This window comes from Ruditapes philippinarum, unplaced genomic scaffold (genome assembly GCF_026571515.1).
Source record: "Ruditapes philippinarum isolate M1 unplaced genomic scaffold, ASM2657151v2 ctg2557_1_1_1_1, whole genome shotgun sequence".
NCBI lineage: Eukaryota > Metazoa > Mollusca > Bivalvia > Venerida > Veneridae > Ruditapes > Ruditapes philippinarum.
In genome coordinates this window covers 21153-35576 of record NW_026859120.1, presented here as the reverse complement: position 1 = coordinate 35576, position 14424 = coordinate 21153, and the positions used below count along the sequence as shown (strand labels likewise).

Below are 14424 nucleotides of genomic sequence, written 5' to 3'. Positions count from 1 at the left end.
ACATATTTTTCAGGCTCATTCACCTACAGTATTTTCAGTGGAAACGTAGATTCAAATTTGGCTGTTGATAGTAACACGGGTGATGTTAAATTGGTAGGTGTGCTTGACTTTGAAACCACACCACAATATATTCTTACAATTCATGCAATTGATAAGTTAGCGACTGTAAGGACGGGTTCGGCCACCTTAACTATCAACGTTAATGACGTCAACGATAATGCACCAACGTGTACACCGGCAGTACAGACGTTCGAAGTGCAAGAGAATACAGCTAGTTCAGTAAATATTGGAACAATTTCATGCGCTGACACAGATTCCGGAGTAAACGATGATATCTCTTACGTTATTTCAACGGTAGATGCTGTTGCTACGGCAACGCCATTTCAGATTGACAGTTCTACAGGAGCATTTGATTTAGCAACAGCATCAATTCTCGACTTTGAAAGTGATCAACATTTAATAGTAATTATTCATGCAATCGATGGTGGTACTCTCGCATTGACAGGAACAGCAACTGTGAATATAATTGTAACTGATTTTAATGAGAACACGCCAAGTTTTACAGGGTTGCCATATTCACAAACTGTCGCTGAAACAGCGAGCATCGGTGATTCTGTCTTTCAAGTCGCTGCGACAGATTTAGATACGGCAAATACTTTAACATTTTCGCTTAGCCCGGCTCATACTGTTTTTGACATTAACCCAATAACAGGGGTACTTTCGTTGATCGACACAGTAGATTATGAAACAACACCAACTTATGAAGTAACAGTACTTGCAGCTGATGATGGTGCCACACCAAAAATAGCAACGGCTACTGTTACTATAACTGTGACAGATGCAAATGATGGTGTACCTGTTTTTAACCCCGCTGTTTATACTTCAACATTGCCAGAAAATAGTAATGTTGGAACTACTGTAACTACTGTCACTGCAACGGATTCAGATAGTTCTCCATTAACATATACTATCGCATCGGGAAATGCTGATGCTGTTTTCAGAGTCGAGACGTCGGGGGTTATTGTAGTAGACAATATTGCTAACCTTGATTATGATTCCTCAGTAAAAGCCTACACATTAGTGGTAACTGCTGATGATGGAACAAACACAGGTACAACAACTGTTGCGGTTGCTGTAACAAACTATAATGATAACGCGCCAAGCTATGGAGCAACCACAAGTTCCACATCAACACTAACGGAAGACACGGTGTCGGATACAGCAGTAGTCACTGTTGCGGCTACTGATGCAGATCATGGTCATGACGGGGATGTCACGTATTCAATTACGTCAGGAAATACTGACGGTCTATTTGCCGTTAATCCGTCTACTGGAGACGTGACTCTAGTAGGTGCACTTGATAGAGAAACCACTCAAACATATACCCTTACAATAAAAGCTACCGATGGTGGAACAAATCCAAGTACGTATTAATCTTAACCAAACATGTTTTTACTGCCACTTTATACATCATGCTTTAACAACTCATTTGGATTATAAGACTATGAAATATGACGAACTTGATATTTTCAATGTAACTTTTATCATTATCTTTATGGTAGTATACTTTCATTATGTTTTGGATAAATATGGATATAACTTCACTTTGATCATTTGGCATTCGTTTAATGGAAATAATGAATGTTTTAAGGTAGCGTAGGAGTTTGGGCGGTAGATTTTATTCCCTGCTATCATCTATGAACAAGTTTGATTACTTGAAGTCTGCAGCATTTTCAGTTCTGATATGTTTGGTAACCTTGCTTATATGATATATTGTATAAAACAAAACATTAGCTTGAGTTGTAAAATTATTTCCGTAAACATAAAATATGTTTCAGGCGCTAGAACAGCAGATTATACATTGACAGTTCAAGTAAACGATGTTAACGACGTAACACCAATATGTACAAGTTCTTTATATGGTGCTAGTATTGCAGAAAATGTCGCCACTGGAACATCTGTTTTTCAACTCACATGCTCGGACAATGATGCGACGTCTCCAAATATGGATGTTGCGACGTACAACATTCAGTCAGGAAACACAAGTATATACAATTTTATTTAAAATAAAAGAAAATGAAAAACTTCAAAGACTCATTAGCTACTTACGGCATTTCTGCTCTTGTTTTATTTCTCCCATTGTAAAGAAGGTTTTATTCAAACTAAATTTTCAGAAACCAACTCAACCAACTACATATTAAAACTTGAATTAAATAATTAACTTTTTTCAGACGGTGATTTTGCCGTGTCTGCCTCTGGTGAAGTGACCACTGTAAACGCTCTTAACAGGGAATTAGTAGCCAGTTATTCTATTGTTATAGAAGCAATTGATAGTGGAACTTCTCCACTCACAACAACAACAACGCTTCAAGTAACTGTCACAGGTAAGCATGTACAAGTTTGTCAACATTTGTTTTACTATATGAAATATGAGAGCAATGTTCTTTGTTAACGCTTAAAGGCACATTTATCTCTTAAACTTTTTTTTTTTAGTATTTGTTCACAGTTTCCAAAGAGTTACTCATTTGCCATATGTCGCACCATATTTTTACTCTTTTGCTTCTTTTGCAATTTGTGCAATTAAATTGATTTTGTTTTTTGTACGGAAATCAAATACCACTTTTACTTTTTTTTTACATTCTGCATCCTATGTATTATGTTACGTGGTACCTTGTTTAGTTGTTAAACATCTAACATGCTCTAAAACCACTATTAAACACACATTTGACATTTGTGAACAATGATAAAATCATTGATTTCTGAGGCATAATGTGGCTTTAATGAATGCGTTATTGATTTTGTTCATGTTTGATACATTTTGCATTTTAGATATAAATGATAATGCGCCAACATTTGGTCTTGATCCTTATCACTTTACATCATCGGAAGATGTAATTGTTGGTACAGTAGTGGGAACAGTTGCTGCAACTGATACAGATAGTGAAGATTCAGGTAAAAATTGAACCAATACAATTGCTTATTTTATTCTATGCGGAAGTGTTTTCATCAATATTATTTTTTCTCAAAATATGTACGGTTTCTTCGTATCAAATTGAGAATGTATATGTATTTTCATCGTAATAATTCTAACAGTGGTTCTACACTCAAAGCTTTTATTCGACACATAAATTCTTGTCTTGTAGTTAAAGAATAAACCTACTTGATCATGCGCCGCTTTTTAGTAAAACAAATATATTATCTCCAATCAAAATTCCTGGAAATTCTTAGAATACTTTCTTAAAAGTCATACGCAATACTTTCTTAAAAGTCATACGCAAAAGAAATACAAGTTGAATTTTCACTGTAACTCCATTTTGGAACAGTTTGGTACATTTAACTATGTTTAATAATTATGAAGATTAAAAATAAAAACAAAACCTATTCTGCCACAATTTCAACTTTGCTGATTTTTTTTATTCTCTAGAAATTCTTATTTTCTCTATTTTAAATTGTGTATGAATCAGTTACATATGACAATCATATTTTAATTCATTCTACACATATTTCAGGAACAATTACCTATGTTTTAACACTTGGGAACGTCGACAGCGCATTTGATTTAGATAGTGCCAGCGGGGATATAAAAACGATTGTAGCTCTTGACTTTGAAACAGCAGCCGCAAACCCGTATGTTTTAGTCATTGAAGGTAGAGATAATGATGGAACAGCTCCACTTACCAGTACAACCACTGTTTCTCTAACAATAACAGATGTAAACGATAATTCACCTTTATGTTCACCCGTGCTACAATCCTTTCAGTATGGAGAAAACATTGCTGGGTCAACCACAATAGCTTCATTAACATGTTCAGATGCTGATGACGGTGTTAATGGTGATATATCTTATTCAATGGTGTCAGTAAATGGTGACACCTCTAACACCCTTTTTGCAATAGATGCCTCTGGAGTTATTACAACAGCAGCAGGCACAGCACTCGACTACGAAACGACTGCCTCGTATACTTTGTTACTACAGGCAGCTGATGGAGGTACACCTTCTTTGTCATTCACGACAACAGTGAAACTGGGCATAACCGATGTGAACGAAGCTGCTCCTGTCTTTCAAGGTACTCCATATTCCACAAACGTTGCAGAAACCACACCAGTGGGAAATTCTGTTTACTCTATTGCAGCCACTGATGCTGATAATACCAATACAGTGTCTTACGCTATCAATCCATCAAACATGTATTTTGAAATTGATTCATCTTCCGGAGACATTTACACCATTGCAGAAATTGATTATGATGCTCTGGCACCATCAGTAACTATAACGCTTACTGTCGTAGCAACTGATAACGGTAGCCCAGTGGTACAGAGTACGACTGAAACTGTAACAATTACAATTACAGACGCAAACGATGGAACGCCAACTTTTAATCCTGGTGTTTATAGCGGGTCTGTATCTGAAACAGCTGTAGTTGAAACCACAGTGACTACAGTTACTGCCACAGATATTGACAGTGCTGACACATCACTGACTTTATCATTTGCAAGTGGTAATAGTGACAATATTTTCCGTGTAGACGCTAACGGTGAAGTAGTTATAAATGACGTGACAAATCTAGATTATGATGTAGGGGCACGTAATTACATTTTAGTTGTTCAAGCTGTGGACACTGCTAGTAATACAGGTACAGCTTCAATAGCGATAGAGATTACAAACGTAAATGAGGCTACACCAACTCTTACGGCAATTTCAAATACAGTTAGTGTCACAGAAGAATCAGCTAGTGGAACGTCCGTTGACGTAGTAAATGCTACGGACACCGACCATGGTGTAGATGGAGAAATCATATACAGCATTTCCAGTGTCACAAATAGCGGTGCTGCATTGTTCACAGTTGATCCTACGTCTGGTGTAATCTCAACCAGTGGCACTCTGGACAGAGAATCGCAAAATGTTTTTGAACTGACGATTCTTGCTACAGATAAAGGAACAAATCCAAGTAATTTTTGATTTTGTAATGCTAAAGGTATCGCAGTCATAAATTAGTGATATTAATTATTTGTCTTATCTTCTATTATACTTTTAAAGATACTTTTAGCTTTTTTATGCATTTTTCTAATATATGAAATGACACTGACATACAAAGTCACAAAATGATGTAACAGGAGATAGCTATGATTATAATTTCGTTTATATACTAGTTGTACAAAGGACTTGAACACTATTTCGATATTGACTTTTAAATTTGTTTTGCAGGTGCATTAAGTGCAACATATTCCCTCACTGTTTCTGTGACGGACGTCAATGACATAACGCCAAGTTGTAGTCAATCTGTTTACCATGCAACAGTAGGTGAAGATGCCACACTGATGACGTCTGTTTCTCAAATTACATGCACGGATTCAGACGCTGAGTCTCCGAACAATGTTATAAGTACATTCACAATAACAAGTGGTAATACAGGTAAAGTATCTTTGATATTTACTTCTTACTTTATTCAGCGTATATATAGGGAGTTAAAATTTCTTTTAAGTATTAGTTTATACTTAGACAATTTATTAAAAAGCATACTTACAGATTCTTCTATAAAAATCTATACAGAAAGGTAGTTAAATCAAGAAAGTGTGATCATTATTAATTAAGAAGAAAACTGAATGTTATTATATATGTAATGGCAATATCTTTCATAAAATAGGAACCATGTTCGCTATTCTCGGAAGTGGTCAGGTAAACTTAATGGGGACACTAGATAGAGAGACACTAGATAACTACCAACTCGTTATTGAAGTGGATGATGATGGAACGCCAGCTTTGACGACTACAGTAACGTTAACAATCACAGTAGAAGGTACATTATATTGTGTATGAGCAATAATAAGTACTTAATTAAAATGCATCGTATTACAATAATAGTTTAACGTTATCATTCAATACTTAATGCGGTTAGCATGTCACTTTATTATTTTCCGTACGAAAGTAAAGCAAACGATGTTTCCGAATAATGAAAAACACTGTTAATTAAATTCAATATACGGATAGGCTAAAACATATATTTATATAGCAAATAATACATGAAATGCAAGGGAAAAGTATGCTTGTACACATTCACCTTTTCTGATAAGTATTGTCAGGTCACATCAACCTATGTTTGTACTGACGTGCTTATGTCATTCTTGATTATTCAGATGCCAATGATAATGACCCTGTATTCGGGTCCGGAACATACAACGCTAACCAAGATGAAGATATTGCCGTAGGAACAACTGTAATTACTGTAGCAGCAACAGATGCTGATATTGGAGTTAATGGTAAAATATATTAGAACTTCCTTTCATACACGCGAAGGGTTGTATACAGATATTGAAATATTTGGGCATCCGTCTTTCTATCCATCGGACCATTTTTGTCCGATATATAGGTTTGTCATTTATAGATGGATTTTAATTCTTATTTTGCATGAATGTGTAGAATAGTAACCTGCCTTTTCGCATGCAATAACCCGTGTTTGAAGATAAAAGGTCAGGATCAAATGTTTAAATACACATCTGTCGTTGCTCGGTGGATTTTAAAATGAATTGTCACGAATTTGTTGGACAGCATTGCGACAGGTCGCGTGCAAAGATGTGACTACATGTATATGTCACATGCAAGATCAAGATTTGTAGCTTAAAAATCAAGACCACATTTATCTTGTTAGGGAATTGTTTGTGAAAGTACATTCATGGCTGTTCCGGTCAACAGTTTTGTCATTCTTGAACTTATTTTTAAATACATTTGTAACTTGGAGTGAATGTGCGCAATATTGAGAGATCGTTTCATGTGCAAAACCAAAGTTTGCGTTTTACAGAATGTCTTAAGTTTGAAGTTAGATATTTTTGTGTCTCTGGGAAAATATCCGAACTGGTAATTCCTAAGTTATAACTCCTTCAATATCGGAGTAGCAATACAGGTGACCATTACCATATTACGGTCTAAAGTGCGTGCTTTTTATTTCCTAACTTTTGTAAGGAAGTTTGATTTAGATATAATATACAATGTATAGTCTTTTACAAAAGATAAACATGTTCATTGGAAAGGTATTTTAGTCCTTAAGTTGATCTTTAGGATGGCATAGGAATTTATATCAAAACATCCAGCCTAGGCCAGCATTGTAAAGGTAAAAACAAAACTTGGATATCAAAGTTATTATATAATTGTGGAAATATGACTGTTTCTTGTCAGTAAGTTTCTCATTACGGGATGCATTTTGAAATAAAATGTTTGTGAGATTTAGACATAACGATGCATAAAGTTATTGTACATTCAGACAATAAATGACATGCAAGAACCATATTTACAGCTCGAGGTCACATATATCATTTAAAATTGCATGAATAATTATTTCCGGTCAACGATTATGTCATTCCTGGATAGATTTGAAATGAAATAACTTTTCACAATTAAGCGGTTTATAGAGACAAAAAACGTAGTGCACAAAAACCAAGTCGGCAGTTTAGTTTAAACATATTCTTATTTATCAATTTTACATCACAATATATATGGATTGGAAAACAAGAAAATTTGGCAGTTTAAAAGGTCAATGTTACATTTGGATGCCAAAAGTCATGATTTGATATCATCGATAGTTATTTCCAGTCAACATCTTGATCATTCACTAACATATTTAATAATTACCTAGCATAATTATTTGGAGCTTGAAACCCATGTGTGGTAGGTGAGTGAGATTAATTCTTTAGTTCAAAGATGAACATTACTATTAAGCAGTAAAGGTAATATTTCATAAGTCTGCAATTAATGGATGTTTTTTGAAAAAAAACTAAACATGTTTAAGCGCATTTAGACATTTTGTCTCGTACAAACACCAGAACTACAGCTAAAACAGTAAAAGTTATAATCAAATGCCAAACAGTGCACTGGACATTTGTCATTCATTCATTGATGTTATTACTTTTTCTTAAAAAAATGGCATAATGAGAATGAAAGCCGAAGTTCATGATTTGAGCCGCGCCATGAGAAAACAAACATAACGGGTTTGCGACCAGCATGGATCCAGACCAGCCTGCACATCCACGCAATCTAATCAGGATCCAGGCTGTTCGCTTACAAACTCTATAACAAGTAGAGAAACTGATAGCGAACAGCATGGATCCTGATCAGACTGTCTGGATCCATGCTGGTCGCAAACCCATTATGTTGGTTTTGTCATGACGCGGCTCATTTCTTTGACTTTTTTATTTTTCAAACGGTAAGGATATGATAATATTTTATCTCAGTAAAGCTTCTGACCTTTTATAAATTGAATAATATAATATCCAAAATAACAAAAATGTCATTTGTTGCGGCAACAACATCGAACTGCGATTTTAAGAAAAAAAATTGTTTGATATTTAACTTGTATTAAACTAAACTATAAAGAGAAATGAGAGAAATGGGAATGTATTTTCAGTCAATTATGCTAACGTTATAAAAAGTCTTATAGTAAATATGTAAATATATATCATTATATTTGTCTAATTTGTAATTTTCAGGAAAGATTGTTTATAGCATTGCAAGCGGTGACACCGACTCGAAGTTCACAATTGATGGGTCGTCCGGTGAGTTAATATTAACAGATGAACTTGATTTTGAGACTGCTTCATCCAATCCATACACTCTGGTTATAAATGCTGTCGACAGCAACGCTGTTTCTCCGAGAACAGGATCTGCCAATGTGATATTTACTATACTTGACAAGAACGACAATGCCCCAACTTGTTCACCTTTGGTTAATTCGGTTTCAATTGACGAGGAAGCAACAACCTTACCGACAACGTTATTAACGCTTAATTGTAATGATGCCGATGCAACGACAAATGCAATTTTAACGTATACATTAACTACCGTCAATGGAGCAACTGGTACTACGTTATTCACTGTTGACACATCCGGTGCTGTAAGAGCTGCTAATGCATTAGACTATGAAACAACCTTACAACATACAATCCTGATAGAAGTTTCGGATGGCGGTACTCCGTCTTTAACCGTCACAGCAACAGTTAATGTGGCGGTGACAAATGTAAATGATAATAGCCCGGTTTTCACTGGTACACCATATTCTACTAATCTGGCGGAAAATGAAGTTGTTGGAACCACGGTCTTTCAAGTTGCAGCTTCAGATGCTGATACATCTGATTCCATCTCATTTTCATTAAACCCTACGATGCCAAACTTTGACATTGACCCAAACACAGGAGAAGTTATTCTGAAAGCCAATGTTGACTATGAATCTGGTTCAAATACTTATGAAGTCATAGTTGTTGCAACAGATGATGGAACAAATCCTAGTGAAAATAGCGCTTCAGCAACTGTTACCATTACTGTTACGAACTTCAATGACGGAACACCAGAATTTGATCCCGGTGTTTATGCGGTATCACTGTCAGAAAATGAAGCAAATGGTTTTACTGTCTTGACAGTAACTGTTGTAGATGCTGATGATTCTTCATTTACTTACAACATTGACAGTGGTAACGGCGACAACATTTTTGGCATTTCTGGAACCACTGGAAACGCTGATATTACTATTGTTGACAGCACCAATCTAGATTACGAAACAACTAAGACTTATAGCTTAATTATAAGGGCTACAGACTCGGGGTCTCTTTTTGGTACTGCGACAGTCGAAATTGAAATAACTGGGTATAACGAGCACACACCTGTTTTGTCATCATCAGCTTCAACACAGACTATTGCTGAAAATTCTGCAACAGGATTAACTGTAGTTGATATAGACGCAACGGACGCTGACGATGGTTTGGATGGTGTGATTAGATATTCAATTGTTTCTGGTGCAAATGGAAAATTCGCAATTAATCCATCAAGCGGTGTAGTTACTGTCAGCGGAGCACTAGATATGGAAGGAACAAACACATACACTGTTGTGATACATGCTGTTGACAGTGGACAATCTCCAGGTATATGTTTTAACTTAAATAGTTATTTTTGTAAATTGATTAATACAGAAGACAAATTCATCCTTATTTAATTCTGTCTTAGATACGAAGTGTTTTTAGTTTCGGAAGTAAATCACCCGTTTAATAACCAACTAGTGTAAATACAAGCACAAAGAGTCATTATATTTCAACACAATAAATTATTTTAAATAACAGATTCGTGTGTACTTACTAAATCCTGTCTTTTATTGTCAATTAATATAAAATAACACAAAGTAAACGAATTTTTTATTAAAGGCACACCATGCCTTTGATATCCATATTTTAAAGATGTTGATCAACAAACGAAAGTTGCGCTGAATGTGCAGTAGTTTGTTGTAATGGTAGCAAAATGTAATGAAAGTAGTATTTTACTTCCTTACAAAGTACACAGTCACTATCATTATACCCATCGTAACAGAGTAAAGAAAGCTACAGATCTATGTGGAAAATGATTAATTTTGGAAACTGTGACAAGAAAAAAAAGAGAAGGTTATTGCGAATAAAAAAAGAAACAGCATTTCTAAGGCATGAACTGGGCCTTTTTTAAATTATTGAATATGTTGGAAATAATAGTAATATTTATACATGTTTAACGGTTTCTTTTTATTTTCTATTTCCAGGTGCATTAACCTCCATATATACACTTACTGTTTCGTTATCAGATGTTAATGACTATGAACCATCCTGCTCCAGTTCGCTTTATAGTTCAAGTATTGCTGAAAACTCTGCCATCGGTGTGACCGTTATACAATTAACATGTACCGACGCTGACTCAAATTCACCAAACAATGTTATTTCATCATATGTTATTACAAGTGGAAATGCAGGTTCGATCAGTTTATTATTCTTATCTGTAATGTAATGTATTATATATAGTCATATACAATATTATAAACTTGTAACTGATTTAAAAAAGCAATGCTTTTAATGTACATGTATTTGCTATTTTTATGCCCCCGCCATGTAATGGCCGGGGCATTTAGTGTTACCCTGTTCCGTCCTTCCGTCATTCCGTCCTTTCGTCATTCTGTCATTCCGTCATCATCAGTTTCCGTTCATTATCTTAGTAACGGTTGCACACATTCAACTCAAATTTTACATATGGATATGTCATGATAAAATACAGGTCAAGTTCGAATTTGGTCATGGTTCGATGATTTTTGGCAGAGTTATGCCCCTTTTACTTTAAAATAATATGAAATTTTCAGTTTCCGTTCATTATCTCCCCAACGGTACAACACATTCAACTCAAACTTAACATATGAATATGTCATGAGGAAATACAGGTCAAGTTCGAATTTGGTCATGGTTCGATGATTTTTGGCAGAGTTATGCCCCTTCTACTTTAAAATGATATGAAATTTTCAGTTTCCGTTCATTATCTCCCCAACGGTACAACACATTTAACTCAAACTTAACATATGAATATGTCATGCGAAAATACAGGACAAGTTCGAATTTGGTCATGGTTCGATGATTTTTGGCAGAGTTATGCCCCTTTTACTTTACAAAAAAATATGAAATTTTCAGTTTCCGTTCATTATCTCCCCAACGGTATAACACATTCAACTCAAACTTAACATATGAATATGTCATGAGAAAATACAGGTCAAGTTCGAATTTGGTCATGGTTCGATGATTTTTGGCAAAGTTATGCCCCTTTTACTTTGAAAATAATATGAAATTTTCAGTTTCTGTTTATTATCTCCCCAACGGTATAACACATTCAACTCAAACTTGACATATGGATACGTCAACGGAATGTGCAGGTCAAGTCCAAATTTGGTCATGGTTCAATGATTTTTGGCAGAGTAATGCCCCTTTCACTTTGAAAATAATATGAAATTTACAGTTTCTGTTCATTATCTACCCAACAGTGTTACATACTCAACTCAAAGGAATGGGCAGGTCAAGTTGGAATTTGGTCATGGTTTGATGATTTTTTGGCAGAGTTATGTCCCTTTCACTTTGAAAATAATATAGATACATCTTAGGAATAAGCAGTTTAAGTTTGAATTTGGTTGTGGTTCAATGATTTTGAACTTATCTTTCCTGAATGTTGGAAAAATTTTGAAACACATACTTTTGTGGAAATGTATGTAGCCATTATTTTGGCTACAAATATGCAATATGCTATTTTCAAAAGGTTAAGACTGAATAATTTCAGTGCCTTGAACATTGTATGAAAATGGTTTAAAAATTGAAAAGTTTTAAGGGCTTTGAACGTAAAATAAAAAAAATAATTTGTGCAAACAAATTTGGAACTAAATATTATAACATCTGAAATTTTGGCTGCATGCGGGGGCATCCGTGGCATGATAACACATTTCTAGTTTCTTCAGATATATTATTTCATTTTCATTTAAACAAGCTAATAAGTCACATACTGGATCTAATGGAAATCTGGAAAAGAGATTTCTCGGAACCAATAAAAACGACAAAATTACATGAAAATTGGAAAGATTAGTTTATTTCAAAAAGATGTGTTAATGCATAACATTTCAGTTAAAATTATGCCCTTCAAATTTTGTACCAATGTGTTTTCTAACTGATTTAGTGTATGTGTTTGTTTGTAAGATTTTTAACGGAGAAAAAAACAACATATTTTGTGACACCGAAAGAAAATATCTTGATATTTATGACACAAAAAATGTGATTTATTGTTTATGCAATTCAGTATTCAAAAACAAACAACACATTATGTGTTACATTCATTTTATTAGGAGGCGAATTCTTGATTTCGACTAGCGGAGAAATTACTACAACAGTAGTGTTTGACAGGGAAACTACAGATAACTATTTACTAGAAATTGTTGTCACTGACAGCGGCACAACTCCATCAGCCATGTCCACTACTACAACACTAACCATTACTATAACAGGTAAACATTTTGAGTTAGTATAGCACATTGCAACGTTTTGTGCATTTGCTGCTTCCCCGACTCAGGAAAGATATAGTAGCACCGTTTTCGTCCTTCCCTCACATTCTTGTCCGTTGATTTACTTGGAAAGAATTGAAGGAATTTCATTTAAACTACATACAGTGATGAAGACCATAGAGAGGAAGTGCATTTTCGAATAATCATACCTATACATTGCTTATTATTTGAATTATCTCCATCGTAAGTAAAATAATTGTCCAGAGTATTGACTTCTATCAATGATATCTTAATTCAAATTATACAGAGTTCTAGAGACTATAAAAGGAAGTACAATGTGAAAAAATGATAATTCTTAATTTAAACTCTTAGTTGTTCAATTATTTCCCTTAATGATGCTTAAAATGTTAGATAATGCTTTTCCAGAGAATAACTTCTAAACAATCAATGATATGTAGCTTAAACTACTTACAGTTGTACTGAGTGCAGTGTCAAAGAACAATAACTCTACAGTACTTTCTCTTGAATTATCTCCGTTTGTAATATTTAACGAGTTGAAAATGCTTGCTTTGAGTATAACTTTTAAACGATAAATAATTATGCCCAAACTTCAAAGAAGAGGGGGTATATTGCTTTGCTTTTGTCTGTCGGTCCGTTGGTCCGTCGGTCCGTAGACCAATGGTTTCTGAGTGATAACTAAAGAACCCTTAGGCCTAGGAACTTCAAACTTGGTATAATGATTGGTCATGACCAGTAGAATACCCCTATTGATTTTGCCGTTAAGGGGTCAAAGGTCAAGACCACATTGTCCTTGTAAGTAGAAAAGGTTTCCGATCAATAACTAAAGAACGCTAAGGTCTAGGAACTTCAAACTTCGTATGATGATTGATTATAACCAGGAAATGACCCTATTGATTTTGGGGTTAGGGGTCAAAGGTCAAGATCACATTGACCTTGAAGATAAAAACGGTTTCCGATCAATAACTAAATAACCTTTATGCCTATAACTTAAAAACGTTTAGGTTTAGGAACTTTAAACTTGGTATGATGATTGCTAATGACCTGTAGGTGACCCCCTAATGATTTTGGGGCTTAGGGGTCAAAGGTCAAGGTCATATTTATTTTGTTGGAAAAAACGGTTGACGATCATTAACTTGACAACCCATGAGCTGTTGGCCCTCAAACTTACTTCGTAGGTGCATTTGACTTGACAATTAGATGACCCTTATTGATTTTGATGTTAATGAGTCAAAGGTCAAGTCATATTAACCTTGTAGGTGAAAACGGTTTCCTGTTTATAACTTGACAAGCCCATAACTGCTGGCACTCATACTTTGTAGGTGCATTGGTCTTGGTCATGATATGACCCCTATTGATTTTGGGGCCAAGGGGTCAGTGTCATATTGACCTTGTACTTAAAGACGGTTTCTGACCAATAACTCAACAACTCAAGTTGTTTTGTTTGATATTTTTATATTAAACTAAAAATGCTTTTGGTATTCACATTTGAATGTCTTATGTAATATAACAACTTGGCTGTCATTAATGAGGCCTACATGACTCATAAAATTTATGCATATATTATTTGGTAAGATTTGTAATAACTTAAATTGCTGCACAC

The 14424-nt window shown here is 34.8% G+C and overlaps 1 protein-coding gene across 2 annotated transcripts in view; it reads left to right on the top strand.

Moving 5' to 3' along the window:
• Nucleotides 1–14424, top strand: part of LOC132755309 (cadherin-23-like) — a 71057-nt gene that overhangs the window by 38743 nt on the left and 17890 nt on the right. For both annotated transcript variants that reach the window (XM_060746160.1, XM_060746161.1), the window contains exons 25-35: nt 14–1423; nt 1839–2045; nt 2232–2384; nt 2830–2952; nt 3510–4949; nt 5207–5413; nt 5646–5798; nt 6136–6258; nt 8479–9903; nt 10545–10751; nt 12648–12806. In XM_060746160.1, the coding sequence (XP_060602143.1) occupies nt 14–1423; nt 1839–2045; nt 2232–2384; nt 2830–2952; nt 3510–4949; nt 5207–5413; nt 5646–5798; nt 6136–6258; nt 8479–9903; nt 10545–10751; nt 12648–12806 (5607 nt within the window). The remainder of the gene's footprint in view (nt 1–13; nt 1424–1838; nt 2046–2231; nt 2385–2829; nt 2953–3509; nt 4950–5206; nt 5414–5645; nt 5799–6135; nt 6259–8478; nt 9904–10544; nt 10752–12647; nt 12807–14424) is intronic.